The following is a 23,447-nucleotide window of genomic DNA, read 5'->3' as shown; positions in this document are numbered from 1 at the left end:
TCCCTCCCTCTCTCGCTCCATCCCTCGCGCTCCATCCCTCGCGCTCCATCCCTCGCGCTCCCTCTCTCCCTCTCTCGCTCGCGCTCCATCCCTCACGCTCCATCCCTCGCGCTCCATCCCTCGCGCTCCCTCTCTCTATCCCTCGCTCCCTCCCTTTCCATCCCTCGCGCCCCATCCCTCGCTCTCTCGCTCCCTCTCCATCCCTCGCGCTCCATCCCTCGCGCTCCATCCCTCGCTCCCTCCCTCCCTCTCTCGCTCGCGCTCCATCCCTCACGCTCCATCCCTCGCGCCCCATCCCTCGCTCTCTCGCTCCCTCTCCATCCCTCGCGCTCCATCCCTCGCACTCCATCCCTCGCTCCCTCCCTCCCTCTCTCGCTCGCGCTCCATCCCTCACGCTCCATCCCTCGCGCTCCATCCCTCGCGCTCCCTCTCTCTATCCCTCGCTCCCTCCCTTTCCATCCCTCGCGCTCCATCCCTCGCTCCCTCGCGCCCCATCCCTCGCTCCCTCGCTTGCTCCCTCTCTCGCTCCCTCTCTCGCTACTACTCTCGCTCCCTCTCCATCCCTCCCTCCCTCTCCATCGGTTTCTCGCTCCCTCTGTCGCTCATGCTCCCTCTCTCCATCCCTCGCGCTCCATCCCTCGCGCTCCATCCCTCCATCCCTCACACTCCATCCCTCACACTCCATCCCTCGCTCCCTCTCTCCATCCCTAGCGCTCCATCTCTCCATCCCTCGTGCTCCATCCCTCGCTCCCCATCCCTCGCTCCCTCTCTCCATCCCTTGCGCTCCATCCCTCGCGCTCCATCCCTCGCTCCCTCTCTCCATCCCTCGCGCTCCACCCCTCGCGCTCCATCCCTCGCCCCCCATCCCTCGCTCCCTCTCTCCATCCCTAGCGCTCCATCGCTCGCTCCCTCGCTCGCTCCCTCGCTCCCTCTCTCGCTCCCTCCACTCCGGTCCCTCCCCCTCCCTCCGCTCAGTCCCCCCCTCGGTCCCTCCCCCTCTCCACTTCGGTCCCTCCCCCCGGCCCCTCCCTCCCCCCGTCTCTCTCTCTCTTTCTCTCCCTCACAAACAGTTTAATTAGTCATTCATTAAAAAAAGAATATCCTCTCATTTTCAAAGGCAATGGAAGGTTTGTGTTTTACTGGAAGTTTGAACCAGACGCCAATTTAATTGACAGTCTCAACCTCAAATTGGGTCGTTTTGTTGCTCTTAGTGACGAATGCGTACGCGAGCAAGCTACCCTTCAGCAGTTTCCCGGGCCCAATGTGGACTTCTCTGTGGTCCAGAGTAATTGAATGGAAAATAAGAAGTCACTTTGCTTTACTTCACCAATTAGAGATGTGTTAAACCCCAGCCAGATTAGGATATGGGAAAATTGCTGCTCTTTTGGGGTGTTTTTAGTTCAGAGAGAAGTCTATAATGGAGGAAAATTAAAGCTATAGTGTAGTGTTGCTATACTTACTAACTTCCCCAACTATACTAACCTCCTCAAGTCTCTCCTTGTCCTTCATCAGAGCGGCCAGAGTGTCCTTCAGTTCTTTCAGCGCACGCCCCTTCTCAGCCACCTGACTCTGTAGGAGGGAGACAGTCAGGAGACATGGAGGAGACAGTCAGGAGACAGTCAGGAGACATGGAGGAGACAGTCAGGAGACATGGAGGAGACAGTCAGGAGACATGGAGGAGACATCAATTTAAGATTATGTGTGTTGAGAAAATGATTTGATCAGACTCATAGCTCCTTTGTCAAAAAGTACACTTGAAAGTAGAACTAATTTTTCCTTCATGGAGTTTTAACCTCTACTGACGAACAATGAATTGATAGCAGCTATAAAAAGGCCTTAACAGTTACTGTTCAGACAGTAGATTTACACCAGGAGGGACTTCAGACCAGAACATGCCGTTTGAATTCCACAGAGACACTGAACATATCCGCGCTGAGCTGAACAGCCAACTCATGCATTAGTCAGGCAACAGGAGTCCTCAGAGTCCAAACCTGTCCCTGGCCATCTCCGTGGGTGTGTCCCAAACGGCACACTATTCTCTATATAGTGCACTACTGTTGTTCAAAGCCCTACGGGCCCTGGTCTAGTGCACTATATAAGGATAGGGTCCCATTTGAGACAACTTCAGAGTCCGAACCTGGCGGTCTCCAGAACTCACATAAACCGTAATAAAGCCTTCCTCTGAACGGGCTCTGCCCATCAACACAACTGTCCCTGGAGTTGGCCTTCAACTGGAGTGAGAACTATTTATCTGCTCTGATTCTAGCCTGGTCCCAGACCTGTGTGCACTTTGGCATGACTATGATAAGTCAGAGGAGATGGCTACATCACTATCACATCCAGATCTGGGACCAGGCTATATCATGGCATGACAATGATAGGACGTTGGATAAAACATTCTGATCTGGTACCAGGCTTCTCATCACTTGAACTATCTAGCTCTCCAGGACTGGAGTAGGAGAGTCCTGCTCTACACTGACCTGGTAGTGACTCTCCTAGCCTGGTCCCAGACCTGTCTGTAACTGATAGAATAATTTGTATGTTTAAGATAATGACTAAAGTATTCCACCCTGAAACCATATAATTGTATGAAATGTGTTAAGAGTCATAATCCAATAATGTGTGTGACTAGGCCATTGTGTTACTATTTCGCAATATGAGCTGGGTATAGTTCAGACATTCAAGGACAACTGAACTGTCGACTTGTGATAACGGTGAAACTAATAACTGGAAAGAGGCCTCCCCACCCTAGGGAGGAGAAAAACTGTTAGAAATGGCTAGGCTTGCAGAAGATGATGAAACATGTTGCAGAAGGGTGATAAACAATGTATGTGAACTTTGGAAAAATACAGCCCACCTAAAGAGAGGTGGAGTTTCTACTGATGTGAGTTTATTTGTGTGTGTGCTATAAAAAGATTGTGTTCTCATTTAGAAGACAGAGCGCTCTCTGAATAAAGTATTGATCTATTGCAGAACCTGAGACTTTGTCTAATTCCTCATTAACCAGATCCTTACAACCTCTGGGAATTGGTCAAAGCTTGAGTGATAGTTGAGTTCAACCATTGAGATAGCAAAATTCTCGTGACAGTAACCCTGCTCTACACTGACCTGGAAGTGATTCTCCTAGCCTGGTCCCAGATCTGTCAGTTTTAGGTTTGAAGAAACAGAAGCTCAACTGACCTTATATGATCCTCCTTGGTTGATCTCAGATCTGTGTACTGCTCTACATAGTCTACAATGTACCAGGTAGTAATCCTCCTAAACTGGTATCTACAGAATCTACCCTGTACCTGATAGTGGCCTTCCTCAGCTGATCTCAGACCTGTCTGTAGTACTGCTCTACAATGTACCTTATAGCGGTCCTCCTCGGCTGCCAGCTGCAGCTTCAGGCTGTCGTTGGTCTTCAGCTGCTCCTTCAGCTTCACCTCCATCTTGGCCAGCTCATCAGCAAACATGCAGCTACGCTCCTTCTCCTCCTAGAGAGACAACACTCTGGTCACAACATGCAGCTACGCTCCTTCTCCTCCTAGAGAAAACAACACTCTGGTCACAACATGTAGCTACGCTCCTTCTCCTCCTAGAGAGAACAACACTCTGGTCACAACATGTATCTACGCTCCTTCTCCTCCTAGAGAGACAACAACACTCTGGTCACAACATGTATCTACGCTCCTTCTCCTAGAGAGACAACACTCTGGTCACAACATGTATCTACGCTCCTTCTCCTAGAGAGACAACAACACTCTGGTCACCGACTGTTCCTATTCAAACCAGAACCTCTTCGAAGTGAGGAGAAACTGTCACGGTATCACCTTTGGGGAAACAGTATTCTCTTTCTAGTCCACCTGGCCATGCTGCTGCTCCAGTTTCAACTGTTCTGCCTGCGGCTACGGAACCCTGACCTGTTCACCGGACGTGCTTGTTGCACCCTCGACAACTACTATGATTATTATTATTTGACCATGCTGGTCATTTATGAACATTTTAACAACTAGACCATGTTCTGTTATAATATCCACCCGGCACAGCCAGAAGAGGACTGGCCACCCCTCATAGCCTGGTTCCTCTCTAGGTTTCTTCCTAGGTTTTTGGCCTTTCTAGGGAGTTTTTCCTAGGGAGTTTTTCCTAGCCACTGTGCTTCTTTCACATGCTTTGCTTGCTGTTTGGGGTTTTAGGCTGGGTTTCTGTACAGCACTTTGAGATTTCAGCTGATATACGAAGGGCTATATAAATAAATTTGATTTGATTTTGATTTTTCTACACTTTATGATTTATATATTTTTAGATTGAGTGGTTGCTCTGATCGACTATGCAAGAACTGGTGACAATATGATGAGGAACACACCAGACAGGAAGCCAAGAAGAGTTCTTACACTCAGCATTTGTTTGCATTTCCTGTACTTGTCGCTCCTGTCGGATGCCTCTCTGCTGAAACCTTTGAGTTTCTCCTGGATGATGGCCTCCAGCATGGGGTCAGCAGATCCTGGACTCCCTGGGGACACACAGGACAGACCATTACTGACCCATCAATAGGTTTAACATCAAGGACCTAGAAAGTGTTTTAGTTAACCCTTCCAAGTCTTATCCTTTGGGATCAAATGCACATCTTGTCTGATGGAAGTGTTATTTTGACCCCTAATTCAACTCTATTCAATTGATTTTAAATCAAACATTTAGCATGTAAACCAGACCTGACAGGTTTACAACAAAGGAGGACATGTTTTAATTCAGGGTTTGTCACTGGTAGTAATATGTGAGGGGAGAGTATGTGTACCTGGAACAGAGATGTCTGGACTGACAGACAGAGGGACGGCCATGGCCTCAGCTGCTGGGTTCTTCCTCAGCTCCTAGACACAAACAATATGAAGACACATGTTGATGAGTGTGTGTGTGTGTATCCATGCCTGTGTGTGTGTGTGTGTGTGTGTGTGTGTGTGTGTGTGTGTCTCACTCACCCCCGGTTGTTCAGAGAGCTTGACCACCTGTCTCTGCAGTCTCTGACACTCCTTGTACTTCTCCTTATAGTGTTCTGCAGCCATGTGCAGCCGGAGCTTCAGGTCCTCCACCTCTCTCTGTAGCTCAGCCACGGTGGCTGGGTCAGCCCCTGCCTCATCCTCCACCTCTCTCTGCAGCTCAGCCACGGTGGCTGGGTCAGCCCCTGCCTCATCCTCCACCCTGCACACCTCAGACTTAGCCTGCTGCTCCTACAACACAACACACAGAGGGACAGTGAGGACAGAGATGGCCACTTCATGTTAACATCAGACCTGTCAAATATTGGAGCAAGTAAACCTTGTCCAATACAGAACAGGAGCTTAGTCACCAGTTATTTTTAGTGAGGTTACTTGATGTACTAGTACACTTCCTGGACAGGACACTAGTCTATCTCCTGTTTCTGTAGTGAGACAGGTTGATGTACCAGTACACCTCCTGGACAGGACACTAGTCGGTCAAATATATCAGCTGCACTTGATTTAGTTTGATCCAGTATAACGGGACCAATGGAATCGGCCCAAAAGTTCAATCTCCAAGCAAAATTGAGTGCAAACTAAGTATACATCCCAAATTCAAACAGCCCTATGGCACCTGGTCAAAAGAAGAGCACTAAATAGGGAGCCATTTGGAACGCAGCCAAATGCATTGAAATCAAGCATCCTCCTTACCGCCTCCTGCTGGGCGTCATCCTTCATCTGTTTCACCAGGCGCTCCAGACGGCTACACTGGGCCAGGGCCTCCTGCTTCCCCTGCTGCAGGGCGTCTGTCTCCAGCCTCATGCGGTACAGGTCAGCCATGGTGCGGTCGCGGGCGCTGGACGCGTCCCTCAGCTCAGCAGACAACATGGAGGACTGCTGCTGTTTGGCCTGAAGCTGCTCTTCCTTCTGACGAAGCTGTTCCTTCATGGCCTTCAGCTCACTCTGCACAGGGACACCAGGGGTGAAAGGTCAATACATGTACAGGTATAAAGGTCAGTCCATACACATTTCTCTCTCTCACATACACACAGGTATGGATGAACAAATCATATACTCGGAATTAACATTTGTTGTGAGTTCGAATCCCAAGTCTGCCCACTGCCGTTGTGCATTTGAGCAAGGACGGCTCCATGGGCGCTGCTCTGCGGCTTTGACGGTGTTGCCTCTAGTCTCTTGTATGTGTGCGGTCCATATTCCCTACCACCTATATAGTGCACTGGTCCAAAGTAGGGATCTGGGAGGCTGCCATGATAAGATCATGATTCTTACCAAGGGGGAGGCCTGGGCCAGGACCTCCTTGTGTTGTTTCTCCTTCTCAGTGAGGCAGGAGCGGAGGCGTCCCACCTCCTCTTTGAACTGAGCGATGGTGTTCTCCTTGTTTACATCCACAGCTTTCAGCATCTGCAGCTCTGCACTCAGCTTGGTGTTCTCCAGCTCACGCTTCTTCAGGTGGATCTAGAACCGCAAACAAATATTTAAAATAGCAAATCACATTACAATCAGAAAGGATCCAAACATGTGACAATGTAGGGGGTTCGTATACAAAAGGAATCATTAAAAAGGGTAGCCATGTTTCCGCCTGGTGTTCCAGAGACACCCCTCTGTGCTATATTAATCAGCATCCTTCATCAACATGTAGCCAGCAGTGTTTCCATCTCCTAAAATAAATGCAGCATAACCTTAATTACAACACAGAGATTGAGGTGGGCTCGTTAAACTACCCTGCAGTACCACTCTGTGTGACGCCACCAAAATGGCCCCCTATTCACTATGTAGTGCACTACTTTTGACCAGGGGTCATAGGGCTCTGGTCAAAAGTTGTGCACTATAAAGGGAATAGGGTGCCAATTGGGACACTAAATGAGGTGCAGCTTTCACTAGTGCTGCCGTGGCGACAGCGTGCGTGTGTGTGTTCCACTCCTAGTTCCTGAGCTGTACACACCAGTCACCACCACTAAACTCCCCAGAAACAACAGGGCCGGAACAGACCATACCCTGTTCAGCCAGAACACTGTGGGATCCCACTGAGCAGGGAAACAGCAGCTACATTCACTAATGGGATTATCTGGACAGAGAGAAGTGGTCAGATTATCTGGACTGAGAGATGTGGTCAGATTATCTGGACTGAGAGATGTGGTCAGATTATCTGGACTGAGAGATGTGGTCAGATTATCTGGACTGAGAGATGTGGTCAGGTTATCTGGACTGAGAGATGTGGTCAGATTATCTGGACTGAGAGATGAGATCAGATTATCTGGACTGAGAGAAGTGGTCAGATTATCTGGACTGAGAGAAGTGGTCAGATTATCTGGACTGAGAGATGAGGTCAGATTATCTGGACTGAGAGATGAGGTCAGATTATCTGGACTGAGAGATGAGGTCAGATTATCTGGACTGAGAGAAGTGGTCAGATTATCTGGACTGAGAGAAGTGGTCAGATTATCTGGACTGAGAGATGTGGTCAGATTATTTTGACTGAGAGATGTGGTCAGATTATCTGGACTGAGAGATGTGGTCAGATTATCTGGACTGAGAGATGTGGTCAGGTTATCTGGACTGAGAGAAGTGGTCAGATTATCTGGACTGAGAGAAGTGGTCAGATTATCTGGACTGAGAGAAGTGGTCAGATTATCTGGACTGAGAGATGTGGTCAGATTATCTGGACTGAGAGATGAGATCAGATTATCTGGACTGAGAGATGAGATCAGATTATCTGGATTGAGAGAAGTGGTCAGATTATCTGGACTGAGAGAAGTGGTCAGATTATCTGGACTGAGAGATGTGGTCAGATTATCTGGACTGAGAGATGTGGTCAGATTATCTGGACTGAGAGAAGTGGTCAGATTATCTGGACTGAGAGAAGTGGTCAGATTATCTGGATTGAGAGAAGTGGTCAGATTATCTGGATTGAGAGAAGTGGTCAGATTATCTGGATTGAGAGAAGTGGTCAGATTATCTGAGTTGCATGTTGACTATAGTCTAAAAGACATCTCTGGTATGATTCCAGTCATTTTCCCAAAATTCCCAGGTTTTTCATAAATCCCGGTTGCAGGAAATCTGGAAATCGTCCGAGCAGGATTTATGGAAAACCTGGGAAAGTACTGGAATCTTGCAACCCTAGGTATGATCCTTCACAGCTAGTCACATGACTCATAGTACACAAGCAGTGTGCGCAACGTAGCTGTGTGTGTGTGTGTGAGACCTTGTAGAGCTCCTTCTCATCCTTCTCATCCTTCAGGTGTGACTCCAGGCCGTCCTTCTCCAGAGTCAGCTTCTTCACTCGGTCCTTCAGGCTGTCCAGCTCCGTCTCTTTCTGCAGGCCCTTCTGGGTGACTCTTATCAGGTCATCCTCCAACTGCAGGACCCTGGCTGTGGCCTCCTCCAGCCTCCTTTTCACCTCTTCTCTCTCCTCCTGCAGGGCCTGGCACGACACCTGCACCTCCTGGGGACAGAGAACGGGAGGGAGTTAGTACTTGTAACCTTAAAAATGTAACCTTAAAAATGTATGTTTTGTGTCCCTTTTTACCCGGCAAACCAGAGAGCAGGAGACAAGTTGTGAGAACCTAAGAGACGGTGAGGTTCTCTTCTATCATCGACTAGTTTCCCTGAAGAATGTTGTTGGTTTGTCATTCCTAACGTTCAGATAGAAATACGTGACACAGAACAGACATGCTTCTCTGTCATGTAGATTAGAATAGGGAACCATGTCAGGTCTATACAAGACATGTATCTGCAACGTCTTCAATTGAATCACTTCCTGTCTCTAAAGCACAACAAGAACAAACCCTCAGTGCTGTGACAGACAGGCGGCTACTGGAGGAAATCCCAGCCATTTCCCAGCCAGTCCCGTCTGTGTCAAACACTGAGACACTGCCAGGCCTTTATGGATTCAAATCTCACAAACACACACACACACACACACACACACACCCTGTAAATCCAATACTAACTGTTTGGCTGTGAGCGGAGGAGGAAAAAAATAAATACTACTTTTGAGATGTAAAATCATCTGGCCACAAATCATCCATTTCAATCTGGCGTGTTATTGTTCTTTGAGGCTGGAAGGGAAGCTTACTTTGTCGTAAGTACAGGCCTGCACAACGACTGCTCCAAAAGGCATTGCAGCAGATTTGAATTTGTTTCTACTGTAAGTTTATGAGCCGAATTTTGGAATCATTTTTTCGCAGCACATAAAAAAACATATAAAAAGTGTTGTCGTAAAATTAACAGCCACCAAATGTGTAATTATGTTTTCATCTCAAAGCCATTTTCAAAACCAGCAACTTTATGGAACGGAATAGTTCTATGAGTTATCATTAACACAATGTTTTAAAGATACATGTCAAAGAATTAAATATCTGGTGTTGAGCAGTGATCACACTCAAGATCATTACTGTCAACTTCTTTATTTATTTAGAATGGTTAGAGGTGGAACAATGTGTGTGTGTGTGTCTCACACTGGGGGATACTGAGAGACAGGCTAGAGGGAGACATTTCAGGACAACTGCCACCAGGGTCGTGTTCAGTGGACACAGCACAGGGCAAAAATGCTTTGGAAATGAGTGGGGTACAAACTGAACTTGACCAGTAAGAACTCATTGTTGTCTGTATCAAAGGGTTTTGCTGTGTTTTGCTCTACCTGCCAGGAGTTGTTCTCACCTGGGTCTCTCGTCTCAGTTGGGCAAACTTCTCTTTCTCCTGCTCACACTCTTTATGCAGTCTCCCCTTCTCCTCCTCCAGCTGCTCCTTCTCATTCTGCAGGAGGCTCATGGTCTGAACCAGCTCCTCCTTCTCTCTGTGGGCCTCCTCCATCTTTTGCTGCAGAGACAAAGAGAAAGCATTGAGGTGTGTGTATTCATCCAGGTGCGCTCGTGTGTGTGTGTATCGTTGCAGAGCCTGGTTCTCTCTCTCTGACGTACCTCCAGGTATCCGGTCCTGGTGGTCACCACCAGGATGTCCGAGTTGCACTCATCCTCCACAGTCAGCAGCTCGTCCTCTGAGGGGCTCTGAGCCCGGAACAGGAAGGGCGTGCTGGCCCCTCGGATCTCCCCCTTGTGGGTCACATAGCAGAACTGGTAGAACTCCCCATCATCGTTGGGTACGTAGTATCCTGAGGGAGGAACACAACAACCAACATCACAAACAGTCTAGGGCTAGGGGGTCATTCTGGACGGGGCCTAGGTATCTAGGGTCATATCAGGTAGCAGGTAGCCGCCTAGCAGTTAAGACTGTTGGGCCAGTAACAGAAAGGTTGCTGTTTCGAATCCCAGAGACAACAAGGTGAAAATCTGTTGCTATGCCCTTGAGCACGGCACTTAACTCTAATTGCTCCTGTAAGTCTCTCTGAATAAGAGCGTCTGCTTAATGACTCAAATGTAAACGTCAAGCCTCTCAGAGTAGGAGAGCTGAACTAGGATCAGGTCCCTCCATCTACATAATCATATTAATTGTGATTTAAAACATAAAACAAATGCTCAGGATCTCAGTTTCAACCTTTAGCAATCAGATCCCTTTTCTGGTCCCCAGTCCTAGTCTATCTATTAATAAAGAACGCATTGAACACAATGAAAACGATCTTGTTAACACCAAACAAGAAATCCCATAAAATGGGTAGAGTTTCATATTTTACTGTGTTGGTATAAAAGTCTTAACAGCTCTCTGAGGGGCCAGGCCTCTTGACATGCGGTTAGAAAAAGTGTTGAAGTTGTATAAAACCACGGCGCAGTCAGTGTTCCCAAATCCCACCTTGAAACACCACAGCTCTGTGGATGGCAGTGCCCTCGGTGTGGTCCTCAGGAACAGGACACCACAAGAATGTGTAATAGTCCCTCGCTGTGCTCCATCCAACCTGCAACACAGAGGAGTGGGGGGGACACAATGCACCACATCACACACAGTTTGTGCCCAAAATGGCACCATATTCACTACATCACACTACATAGTGTACTACATCACACTACATAGTGTACTACATCACACTACATAGTGCACTACATAGGGAACAGGGTACCATTTGGGAGGTAATTACAGTAATAATTGAGCGAGTTAGTGGACAGAGAAACCACCCAAAGCTGTGAAACAGTATCCTGCCTACACATGACACAGTGGCATTGTAGCCACTCTGAAGAAGACACAGCAATGGCGAAACGTTGCTGTTTTAACCAATAAATGACTGAGTTTATATAGAGTGTGTGACTATGTGTTTTTATAGCTTCCAGTTTATTCACCGTTAGTCAGCACCTCTACACTAAATCATTTCTCTGGTTGTACGCCAGCTCATGCTTTTTATTAGCCAATATGGAGCTACCACAATCTAGAGGAATGGTCCTATATGGTGTCAATATGGGCCACAACCATGAAAACCTTTTGCAATATAAAAACGTAAACACCACTTAGGCTAGGTTATGCGAAGGTTTTAGACGTGAAAAAGGGGGATGGTTTCAACATTCCTATATTCCTGCGTGCCACGTGTCATGTATGGCCTATAATGAGGCCCGGCCTCGTCAACATGCTCTGCTGCGGAACAGCGGCAACAGCTCACCTCAAACAGGAAGGGGAAAATAGGTGAAAATGTTATACATCAAAATGGAAACCAAGATGTAATTATATGATTTTTATGTGTTAACTGATGGCTGGTGAGGGGGAGTACAGAAAATACATCCAGAATGTCAGCCCAGGGTCATAAAACTGTCAAACGAAATCAGGATCACAGTGCTGGCCTGGGGTTCCAGGTCTAGGCTACAGACTCAGTGCTGGCCTGGGGTTCCAGGTCTAGGCTACAGGCTCAGTGCTGGCCTGGGGTTCCAGGTCTAGGCTACAGGCTCAGTGCTGGCCTGGGGTTCCAGGTCTAGGCTACAGGCTCAGTGCTGGCCTGGGGTTCCAGGTCTAGGCTACAGGCTCAGTGCTGGCCTGGGGTTCCAGGTCTAGGCTACAGGCACAGTGCTGGCCTGGGGTTCCAGGTCTAGGCTACGGGCTCAGTGCTGGCCTGGGGTTCCAGGTCTAGGCTACGGGCTCAGTGCTGGCCTGGGGTTCCAGGTCTAGGCTAAGGGCTCAGTGCTGGCCTGGGGTTCCAGGTCTAGGCTACGGGCTCAGTGCTGGCCTGGGGTTCCAGGTCTAGGCTACAGGCTCAGTGCTGGCCTGGGGTTCCAGGTCTAGGCTACTGGCTCAGTGCTGGCCTGGGGTTCCAGGTCTAGGCTACAGGCTCAGTGCTGGCCTGGGGTTCCAGGTCTAGGCTACAGGCTCAGTGCTGGCCTGGGGTTCCAGGTCTAGGCTACAGGCTCAGTGCTGGCCTGGTCGTTCCAACTACGATATACACGACACCAAAACAAGCCTGGTTGGTCCAACTACGATATACACAACACCAAAACAAGCCTGGTCGGTCCAACTACGATATACACGACACCAAAACAAGCCTGGTCGTTCCAACTACGATATACACAACACCAAAACAAGCCCGGTCGGTCCAACTACGATATACACGACACCAAAACAAGCCAGGTTGGTCCAACTACGATATACACAACACCAAAACAAGCCTGGTCGTTCCAACTACGATATACACAACACCAAAACAAGCCCGGTCGGTCCAACTACGATATACACAACACCAAAACAAGCCCGGTCGGTCCAACTACGATATACACAACACCAAAACAAGCCTGGTCGGTCAAACTATGATACAGACAACACCAAAACTTTAATCTAACCAATGAGACTTTATGTAAGCAAAAAACAAATCTCTCCCCATCACAAATTATCTTACAGTTTGTTTACATATGGTCAGCGTGAAGCAGCACGGTTACCACTTGACAGTATGTCTCACTCCTTACATCCGTCTGACCAACTTGTTTTTCCCCACTACCGCATCATTGCTGTATGTGTGTGTGTGTGTGTGTGTGTGTTACAGATGCTCCTGTGCTACGCTACAATGATGCCAGTGTTGTTGAGAGTCCCCTGGGTAGTTGTCCCCAGGTGGGGGTGTTCCCACTTCCAGCCGTAAAGAACAGGAAGTTATTAAAGCAGGCACATAGTTAGTGACTGTCATTACAGAATGAAGGAAAGCTAGTAGCAGTAGGCTTTACTGCAGTAACACTCATTAGTGGTGAGCGTCAGGGGCTGAAGAGACTCTGAGGACTGGACTAAAGCACCTTTCACATGGACCAGAGGGCCTAGTCTGCCCTGTAAGCAGCCACATTTACAACCAGGAGAGGAGTGGATACAGTGTGCATACATGGTCTAATCATGCTGGAAACGTAGATTTAATCCAATAGGTCTATTGGCGTGATAGGTTAGTATAACAATAGCGTGCACAAAGTGAGAATCTAGAGTTCCCAAAACAGACCAAAGCCATTTAGCTGATCCAAGAGCTAAGCTAATTATACCCTTTAAACATGCAAAACACATTCTTAACAAAAAACATTCTGCCAACATGCTTAAAATACTTCCCATAAAACCCACCACGTAATGCCAGCCCACTGTTCTTCAGCAAGTTGCAGGTTAGGGACTAGTAGCTAGCATAGTACGCTGCAGGTTAGGGACTAGTAGCTAGCATAGTACGCTGCAGGTTAGGGACTAGTAGCTAGCATAGTAAGCTGCAGGTTAGGGACTAGTAGCTAGCATAGTACGCTGCAAGTTAGAGACTAGTAGCTAGCATAGTACGCTGCAGGTTAGGGACTAGTAGCTAGCATAGTACGCTGCAGGTTTGGGACTAGTAGCTAGCATAGTAAGCTGTAGGTTAGGAACTAGTAGCTAGCATAGTACCCTGCAGGTTAGGGACTAGTAGCTAGCATAGTAAGCTGCAGGTTTGGGACTAGTAGCTAGCATAGTAAGCTGTAGGTTAGGAACTAGTAGCTAGCATAGTACCCTGCAGGTTAGGGACTAGTAGCTAGCACAGTACGCTGCAGGTTAGGGACTAGTAGCTAGCACAGTACGCTGCAGGTTAGGGACTAGTAGCTAGCATAGTAAGTTGCATGTTTGGGACTAGTAGCTAGCATAGTAAGCTGTAGGTTAGGGACTAGTAGCTAGCATAGTAAGCTGTAGGTTAGGAACTAGTAGCTAGCATAGTAAGCTGTAGGTTAGGAACTAGTAGCTAGCATAGTACCCTGCAGGTTAAGTACTAGTAGCTAGCATAGTACCCTGCAGGTTAAGGACTAGTAGCTAGCATAGTACGCTGCAGGTTAGGGACTAGTAGCTAGCATAGTACGCTGTAGGTTAGGGACTAGTAGCTAGCATAGTAAGCTGTAGGTTAGGAACTAGTAGCTAGCATAGTACCCTGCAGGTTAAGTACTAGTAGCTAGCATAGTACCCTGCAGGTTAAGGACTAGTAGCTAGCATAGTACGTTGCAGGTTAGGGACTAGTAGCTAACATAGTACGCTGCAGGTTAGGGGCTAGTAGCTAGCATAGTACGCTGCAGGTTAGGAACTAGTAGCTAGCATAGTACCCTGCAGGTTAAGGACTAGTAGCTAGCATAGTACCCTGCAGGTTAAGGACTAGTAGCTAGCATAGTACCCTGCAGGTTAGGGACTAGTAGCTAGCATAGTACGCTGCAGGTTAGGGACTAGTAGCTAGCATAGTACGCTGCAGGTTAGGGGCTAGTAGCTAGCATAGTACGCTGCAGGTTAGGGACGAGTAGCTAGCACAGTACGCAGCAAGTTAAGGACTAGGGCTCCCGAGTGGCACAGCGGTCTAAGGCACTGCATCTTAGTGCAAGAGGCGTCACTACAGCCCATGGTTCGAATCCGGCCGTGATTGGGAGTCCCATAAGGTGACGCACAATTGGCCCAGCGACGTAGCTAGCATAGTACGCTGCAGGTTAGGGACTAGTAGCTAGCATAGTACGCTGCAGGTTAGGGACTAGTAGCTAGCATAGTAAGCTGCAGGTTAGGGACTAGTAGCTAGCATAGTACGCTGCAGGTTAGGGACTAGTAGCTAGCATAGTAAGCTGCAGGTTAGGGACTAGTAGCTAGCATAGTAAGCTGCAGGTTAGGGACTAGTAGCTAGCATAGTAAGCTGCAGGTTAGGGACTAGTAGCTAGCATAGTAACCTGCAGGTTAGGGACTAGTAGCTAGCATAGTACGCTGCAGGTTAGGGACTAGTAGCTAGCATAGTACACTGCAGGTTAGGGACTAGTAGCTAGCATAGTACACTGCAGGTTAGGGACTAGTAGCTAGCATTGTACGCTGCAGGTTAGGAGATAGTAGCTAGCATAGTAAGCTGCAGGTTAGGGACTAGTAGCTAGCATAGTAAGCTGCAGGTTAGGGACTAGTAGCTAGCATAGTAAGCTGCAGGTTAGGGACTAGTAGCTAGCATAGTAAGCTGCCGGTTAGGAGCTAGTAGCTAGCATAGTACCCTGCAGGTTAGCAGCTAGCATAGTACCCTGCAGGTTACGGAGTAGGAGACTAGGAGACAGGTTACGGAGGTTGGGGACTAGTAGCTAGCATAGTACGCTGCAGGTTAGGGACTAGTAGCTAGCATAGTACACTGCAGGTTAGGGACTAGTAGCTAGCATAGTACGCTGCAGGTTAGGGACTAGTAGCTAGCATAGTACGCTGCAGGTTAGGGACTAGTAGCTAGCATAGTACGCTGCAGGTTAGGGACTAGTAGCTAGCATAGTACACTGCAGGTTAGGGACTAGTAGCTAGCATAGTACACTGCAGGTTAGGGACTAGTAGCTAGCATAGTACACTGCAGGTTAGGGACTAGTAGCTAGCATTGTACGCTGCAGGTTAGGGGCTAGTAGCTAGCATAGTACGCTGCAGGTTAGGGACGAGTAGCTAGCACAGTACGCAGCAAGTTAAGGACTAGGGCTCCCGAGTGGCACAGCGGTCTAAGGCACTGCATCTTGGTACAAGAGGCGTCACTACAGCCCATGGTTCGAATCCGGCCGTGATTGGGAGTCCCATAAGGTGACGCACAATTGGCCCAGTGACGTAGCTAGCATAGTACGCTGCAGGTTAGGGACTAGTAGCTAGCATAGTACGCTGCAGGTTAGGGACTAGTAGCTAGCATAGTACGCTGCAGGTTAGGGACTAGTAGCTAGCATAGTAAGCTGCAGGTTGGGGACTAGTAGCTAGCATAGTAAGCTGCAGGTTGGGGACTAGTAGCTAGCATAGTAAGCTGCAGGTTAGGGACTAGTAGCTAGCATAGTAAGCTGCAGGTTAGGGACTAGTAGCTAGCATAGTACGCTGCAGGTTAGGGACTAGTAGCTAGCATAGTACACTGCAGGTTAGGGACTAGTAGCTAGCATAGTACGCTGCAGGTTAGGGACTAGTAGCTAGCATAGTACTCTGCAGGTTAGGGACTAGTAGCTAGCATAGTAAGCTGCAGGTTAGGGACTAGTATCTAGCATAGTACGCTGCAGGTTAGGGACTAGTAGCTAGCATAGTACACTGCAGGTTAGGGACTAGTAGCTAGCATAGTACACTGCAGGTTAGGGACTAGTAGCTAGCATTGTACGCTGCAGGTTAGGAGATAGTAGCTAGCATAGTAAGCTGCAGGTTAGGGACTAGTAGCTAGCATAGTAAGCTGCAGGTTAGGGACTAGTAGCTAGCATAGTAAGCTGCAGGTTAGGGACTAGTAGCTAGCATAGTAAGCTGCCGGTTAGGAGCTAGTAGCTAGCATAGTACCCTGCAGGTTAGCAGCTAGCATAGTACCCTGTAGGTTACGGAGTAGGAGCTAGCATAGTAAGCTGCTGCAACAGTTGGAGTTCTTATTTGCCATGTTTGTTAGCATATAGCCTAGTCCGAGGCAGGAGCCCGTGCCCGTGCTCTACGACAGGATAATTATAAAGGCTGTGTTTGCCACTCCTCTATCACGGTTTATGTGTGTGTGCACTCAGGGCACAACTCAAAGTAACCGTTCCAACATCAAAGAGCCATAGGCAGAAAGAACAGGCAGTCCCCCATTGCTCTGCTGCTGCTGCTAAATAAATGGTTGGATGAAATGTTTTGTTTGTCTTGGCGAGTGGTACCGCCCTATTATGACATTTGTTGTACACGACTATTGGTTTGGATTTGCCTAGGTACAGGTACATGTTCAAATGTTCTGATAAACTAGGTTAAACCATGGAAAAGCACCCTTTCAGTTAGTGGCCCAGCGCTCTAACCACTAGGAAACCTGCCACCCTACACACCCAGTATAGTTTTAACACCCTATTGTTCTACCCTATCATGACTTATCAGATCAGTGCAGATGAAGAGAAAAAGGCAAGGATAGGAAACCATTTCAGGCTGAAAGATGAAGACAAAATGTTTATCGGAGTTCATCCGTTATGAGGCGATAGCAGCTCCAAGTCACTAGGGGGCGATAGCACCTTACAGGCTGATGTATTGGACCCAGCCGTGAAGCAGCACCACACAGCACAGCTCTGGGGACAGTGAGTGAAGTAGAAATTGATAATAATAATAATCTGTGTTTCGGTATGAGGCCTTAATCAGGGTTTTAAAAATAAAATTAGCATTTTTATCTACTTCCACTGTCCTCCAAGAGTTGCTGGATTTCCTCTTCACTTCAGTTTGGTCCTCAAGTTAGGTAGCAGCAGTGTTCTTCCCTTCCCACAGTGAGAGAATGAGTCATGGTCCAGGTATCTGTCCTCCTGTGAGTGCTGCCTGGAGCTCAGCTTGGCACCCCAGCCTCCTGTCTTTCAACACGCCCGGGAACATTTACACGATTTATGTTCCACACTGCTCTGCTTTTTCCACCTTGGTGAATTAGCGTGTTTGGGGTTTGGGAGAACTTGCACCACTGCTGCAGTTAGATGCTGTGGTATGACATCGCCATCAGACAACACTCCAATCAAATCCCCGACTCCAATATTTCAAACAAATTCCCAGATGTTCCTTGATCCTCCCCCTTGTGTCGGACGTTGCGTCCCAAATGACACTATCCCCTACATAGTGCCCTATATAAGGAACAGGGTGCCATTTGGGACAGTCTCAGCCCCAATATAACAACAAGACTGACTGGAGCTTGGCCTCTTCTCTACCATGCTACACTTCACACAGAAGATTAAACAGCAGGTTCATGTTTAAAAGAAACTTGTGTTCTGCTTTTATGGAGCCAGTTTATGGTTATGGTTTAAACTCAAACTTAATCATTTTATCCGTTCAATTAGATATAATTATATGACACTGAAAGTCACTTTTTACTGAAGGCTTCTGCCATACGCTCTGATAAAAAAAACTAATTCTGCAGTGCTATAAAACTACAGAGAAACAGAAGCAATCGTGTGTGTGTGTGTGTGTGTGTGTGTGTGTGTGTGTGTGTGTGTGTGTGTGTGTGTGTGTGTGTGTGATCATTGAACTGCATTCAATCCAGCCCACATAGAGAGAAAACAGAAACAGACTGCTGCTTTGATCTGGTCTGATGAGATGTGAGCCCAGACATACAGACCACCTCTCATCAGTTCCACATCTCCTTTATAGTAGCATTCCTGCTGCTGGTCTACTGCTGGAGGAAGCCCTCGCCCCAGCTCCACTCTGCCCGCCATCTTTCACTACAGAAGAGGCTCAAATCAATACCTGCCAGTGCATTGGATTTAATGTGCTCCTATAACCAGATCCATCTGGGACACGCCAGTCTGCAGAGCAAGAGGACACCCCCCCCAACCTCACTTTTCATACTGAGAGTGTGGCTGCACTCAAACACATTGGTTACAGGACATGGTTTACCTTACTTTAAAAAACACTCACCTTTTTTTCTTTTTTTTTTACATGAATAAAGCAAAACCTCTCTCAGATAAACCAGGAGTCTTGAGAGTTCAGTTAAGTACTAAATGGCACCCTATATAGTGCACTATTGTTTACCAGAGCCATATGGAACCTGACCAAAAGTAGTGCCCTATAAAAGGGGATAGGTAACTATTAGGGACACACAACAATTCTAATATGCTTGCTCACAGTGAGTGGATTAGGCCAGATAGCAATTATAGGTCAGTAGGTGTCCAGGTTCCACTCTAGAAATGTAATCAAGTCTGGAAGACAGATGCCCTTGGTCCTTTATAATAGAATTGACCTGTTATGGGCAGATGAATCAGCAACATGACATTATTATTCTACACAGTGTGGCCAGGGGTACTTCCTGCTTACAGGCTTCAACGATAACATGATGACCATAACTGACCAGACTAACACTATGGAACACATTGGGAACTAGCCTGGTCCCAGATCTGTTTATGCTCTTGCCAACTCCATCGCTGTGGAAAAATGTTTTGCGTGATAAGGTGTTGGCATGATAGCATAAACACAATGGCACTCAGACTAATTGGGAAGAGCTAAATAATGGCAGATTTGGAATTGTGTTTGATTTCTGTAAGCTGAAAGTAACCCTGTGTGATGTACGCTATATTACTGAGTCCACCTTAAAAGAGACGCATGGGAGAGAAGGAGAGAGGACGGACTCACCTTGAATATGCCAACCCAGTCCTTCTGGTGTGGTTTGATGAACTGGGTGAGAGTGTAGTGACACTCTAGAGCGGCGTGGGGCAGGTAGCTCTTCCCCACGTTCTGGAAGATGACGTGTGCAAAGTTTGACGTGTCCATGGCACTGCCTACTGATGTCCCGTCCAGGAAGAGAGCCATCGGTCACTCAGCACAGGCTGCATGGGAAGAGGAGGAGGACAACAGAGAGGCATGGGTCACTCAGCACAGGCTGCATGGGAAGAGGTGAAAGGTGACAGCATCTTCTACAAATAACTGCAACAAGGTTTTCAATTCATGGTGTTGTTTTTTTTATTTATTTTTTTAAAGCTGAGACGTTTCAACCGTATGTCTTCTTTTAAAGCTGGAGTGTCTTAATATTTCTAAACAAAGCTCAGTCTCCAGAAGGGCAGATGACAGTGGGCCTATTAGTCCGGTACATTCAGTTACGGCTCATTAGTCTGTCATAAAGATATTCATCTCTAGTAGCTGTCTGATAAGCTCATCCCGGACCAGAAATGCCGTCATCAATCTTGTCCATGTAGTTGTTGCCGTGGCGTGCGCGACCACTGTTGCTGCCGTGGCGTGCGCGACCACTGTTGCTGCCGCGGCGAATACGACTACTGTTGTTGCCGCGGTGAATACGACTACTGTTGTTGCCGCGGTGAATACGACTACTGTTGTTGCCGCGGTGAATACGACTACTGTTGTTGCCGCGGTGTGCATGACTACTGTTGTTGCCGCGGTGTGCATGACTACTGTTGTTGCCGTTGTGTGCATGACTACTGTTGTTGCCGTTGTGTGCATGACTACTGTTGTTGCCGTGGTGTGCATGACTACTGTTGTTGCCGTGGTGTGCATGACTACTGTTGTTGCCGTGGTGTGCATGACTACTGTTGTTGCCGTGGTGTGCATGACTACTGTTGTTGCCGTGGTGTGCATGACTACTGTTGTTGCCGTAGTGTGCATGACTACTGTTGTTGCCGTGGTGTGCATGACTATGACACGCTCATCATCCCTGACTAGAGTTGACAAGGGTTGGTCTGTTACGGTCTGTTCCCCAGTTCTTCACAAAACTATGAAGTCAATGACTGAACAAGCAGAATGTTTAACATACCAACATCATAAGTCGATCTGGATAAGAGCGTCTGCTTAGTCACTAAAATGTCAAATGTAATCTAAATGTACCAACAACAAAGGTCTTATCTAAAAATGCAAATCAAATTGGTTAGGACGGTGTTCTTCCTGTGTTTAGCTTTGCAGTGTGGTTGGTCCACACAAAGCAGCAAGGAAACCATCTCATTCAGACTGTTCTTATTTAGTAATCCAGATACGGCCTCCAGTTGTTTCATCCGCTGAGACCTCTGAGGAAAGAACCAAACTAAAGGTTGTTTGTATATTTAGACAAAGGACTTGATCAGCGACCACAGTGAGAGAACGTTTAATGTCCAAATGCTATTCCTCATATAGTGAACTATGAAGGGTATAGATTTAGCCTGGCCTAAACTGTCACCTAAATGTGCTGATGAATTCCTCTGGCCACAACATCTGTCAGCATTTTCCATGAAACAAGATAAGAGATTCTACATTCCACACTGTTGCAACGAGAAAGAAGTTAACAGTCAAAGGACTTGTGCAAAAATGCTGTCCACAATCTCATTCTCAACAGATAAAAGTTATATCACTGAAGTCTAGCTAAAAGTCTTATAAAAGGCATGTAGGCTTTTTTATTTTATTTAACTAGGCAAGTCACTTAAGAACAAATTCTAATTTACAATGATGGCCTACCAAGAGCCAAAACACCTAATTTGGGGACTGAGACTGGGATAAAAATGTATTGGAGAAAAAAAACACCCATCATGACAAGAGAGACACCACAACACTACATAAAGAAACCTAAAGACCAGACAAGATGAGCAGGAATTTCCAGTCCCTCTGTTCAGTCACAGTGACGTGTTCAGGAAAATGGTACACATGAGAAGTATCTAAGACAACATTGGTAAATAGAGAAAGAAAACACAGGCCAGGGGTTGTAATCTAGACAAAACACACCAATAACACACACCACTTATTCTCTTATTGTCTAAAAACAGGCTCGTACTAAAACATTTCCAAAAGTATTCAATTCATCATTACCAGACAATAGCAGAGCATTGTCCGACATGCCAAATGTATGTGACCTAAAAAAAATAACTGTTATACTGAAATTATACATTTATTATATGGATTGTGATGAGTGACATGAACCTACCTAGTTTGGTTTTACAGGTTGATAGCATCTTTATCTGAACTGTTGACAACCCAGTGCGTGTGTCAGTGAGTGTGTTAGAGCCAAATGAATCACACAATGATGTAACTTTAGGGCTAGCTGACGTTAGTTAATGTAATGGAATTAGAATTAACTGGGCAAACATTATATGGCTGCCAGACATAAATATAGCCATGTGGCAAAACAAAAAAAAAGGCCTAGCTAAATCGTGTAGTTAAACTAGCATCCTGCTGTAAACTGCTTGTTTAGGCTAGTAATCTAACATATTGCCAGCTAACTCCTTAAAGATACATAGCTAGCTATAGGAACAAGCTAGCTAGGCTATCTAGCTAGCTTTAACAGAGATGAATGACTATTCTCGAAAACGTGATAAGGGGCAAATACTTCAGCCAACCTTGTTCTATGTCCTCCCAAGATAGCGCGAGTTGTCCGTCCACCCACCTAGCTAGCTAGCTAGTTATCTGTTTGCTGCCCTGGCTTTGTCAGGGACCCTTTGGTTTGGCTAGTTAGCTAGCCAGTTAGTTCGTTAGCTAGCATATCAAGTTACCAGGGCAAGACGAATACATTTTTCAATAGTTGTTCTTTTTTATCGACAAGAGCACATAAGATGATAACATACCCATTTGCCATGCTGAAGAGTAGAGGAAAACCAAAGATATTCGTCAAAACTGTTATTGACGCAGTTGCTCGATGTTAAACGCAATGCCCGTCCTCTCTTCCTGGAATAGAATAACAACATAAGCGACATCACTTCCGGAAAAATACCGTTATTTGTCATGTGGGAATTCCAAACTTGTTACAATGTAACAAATTGTTAACAACGTGTAGCTAACGATCTGAAAAATAATGAATGGCACAATGAATAGATATTTAACTCACTTTCGGTTACAGGAATGAAACTCTGAAATTTGAGTAGGACCCTTCAAACTGGTAGATGACCATATATTTGGGCCATTTTTTAAATACCTTTATTCAACTAGGCAAGTCAGTTAAGAACACATTCTTATTTACAATGACGGCCTAGGAACAGTGGGTTAACTGCCTTGTTCAGGGGCAGAACGACAGATTTGTACCTTGTCAGCTCGAGGATTCGAGCTATTTGATATTAATTTTTAAATGTAACCTTTATTTAACTGGTCAGGTAAGAACAGGTTCTTATTTACAAAGACAGCCTACCCCGGCCAAACCAAGACGACGCTGGGCCAATTGTGCGCCACCTTATGGGATTCCCAATCACGGCCGGATGTAATACAGCCTGGATTCGAACCAGGGAGTGCCTTAGACCGCTGCGCCACTCGGGAGCCGACAGCTGTCAGGCAATCAGCCTTCAGGGCTAGAACCATGTTTATAACAGACCTTATACCAGGGGTATGACAAAACATGTATTTTTACTGCTCTAATGACGTTGGTAACCAGATTATAATAAATAGCAATTAGGCACCTGCTTTGCATCTTGCATAAGAACAGCCCTTAGCCGTGGTATTTTGGCCATATACCACACCCCCTCGGGCCTTATTGCTTAAATAACCTACTATTCCCCATCCCCATCGGATGTTCTTCAAATTCCTCCCATAAGATAATGTTCCATAATATAGCAAACTGTTCCAACATCAGATACTGCTCCCCATAATATTCCGCTACCCCAGATACTGTTCTTCCATAATATAAATGTACTCGATCAGACTTGATATAGTTAGGGGGGCTTGACATATTTAGGGAAACCCTGACTGCCAAAGCCTGTATGTAACATGACCGTCGTATTATGATACATACAGTACAGTATGCCCCCT

At 46.8% G+C, this 23,447-nt stretch overlaps 1 protein-coding gene across 1 annotated transcript in view; it reads right to left on the bottom strand.

Moving 5' to 3' along the window:
• Positions 1–22,401, bottom strand: part of tax1bp1b (Tax1 (human T-cell leukemia virus type I) binding protein 1b) — a 39,560-nt gene extending 17,159 nt beyond the window's left edge. The window contains exons 1-13 of the mRNA XM_029746696.1: positions 22,277–22,401; positions 19,374–19,567; positions 10,719–10,821; positions 9,893–10,083; positions 9,633–9,791; positions 8,176–8,415; positions 6,243–6,428; positions 5,664–5,915; positions 4,956–5,204; positions 4,775–4,847; positions 4,374–4,492; positions 3,351–3,476; positions 1,483–1,569 (exon numbers count right to left, since the gene is read on the bottom strand). Coding sequence (XP_029602556.1) covers positions 1,483–1,569; positions 3,351–3,476; positions 4,374–4,492; positions 4,775–4,847; positions 4,956–5,204; positions 5,664–5,915; positions 6,243–6,428; positions 8,176–8,415; positions 9,633–9,791; positions 9,893–10,083; positions 10,719–10,821; positions 19,374–19,550 — 1,962 coding nt within the window. The 5' untranslated portion in view covers positions 19,551–19,567; positions 22,277–22,401. The remainder of the gene's footprint in view (positions 1–1,482; positions 1,570–3,350; positions 3,477–4,373; positions 4,493–4,774; positions 4,848–4,955; positions 5,205–5,663; positions 5,916–6,242; positions 6,429–8,175; positions 8,416–9,632; positions 9,792–9,892; positions 10,084–10,718; positions 10,822–19,373; positions 19,568–22,276) is intronic.
• Between the last annotated feature and the right edge of the window lie 1,046 nt (positions 22,402–23,447).

This window comes from Salmo trutta, unplaced genomic scaffold, assembly GCF_901001165.1.
Source record: "Salmo trutta unplaced genomic scaffold, fSalTru1.1, whole genome shotgun sequence".
NCBI classification, from domain to species: domain Eukaryota; kingdom Metazoa; phylum Chordata; class Actinopteri; order Salmoniformes; family Salmonidae; genus Salmo; species Salmo trutta.
This window is presented reverse-complemented; position numbering and strand designations above follow the sequence as displayed.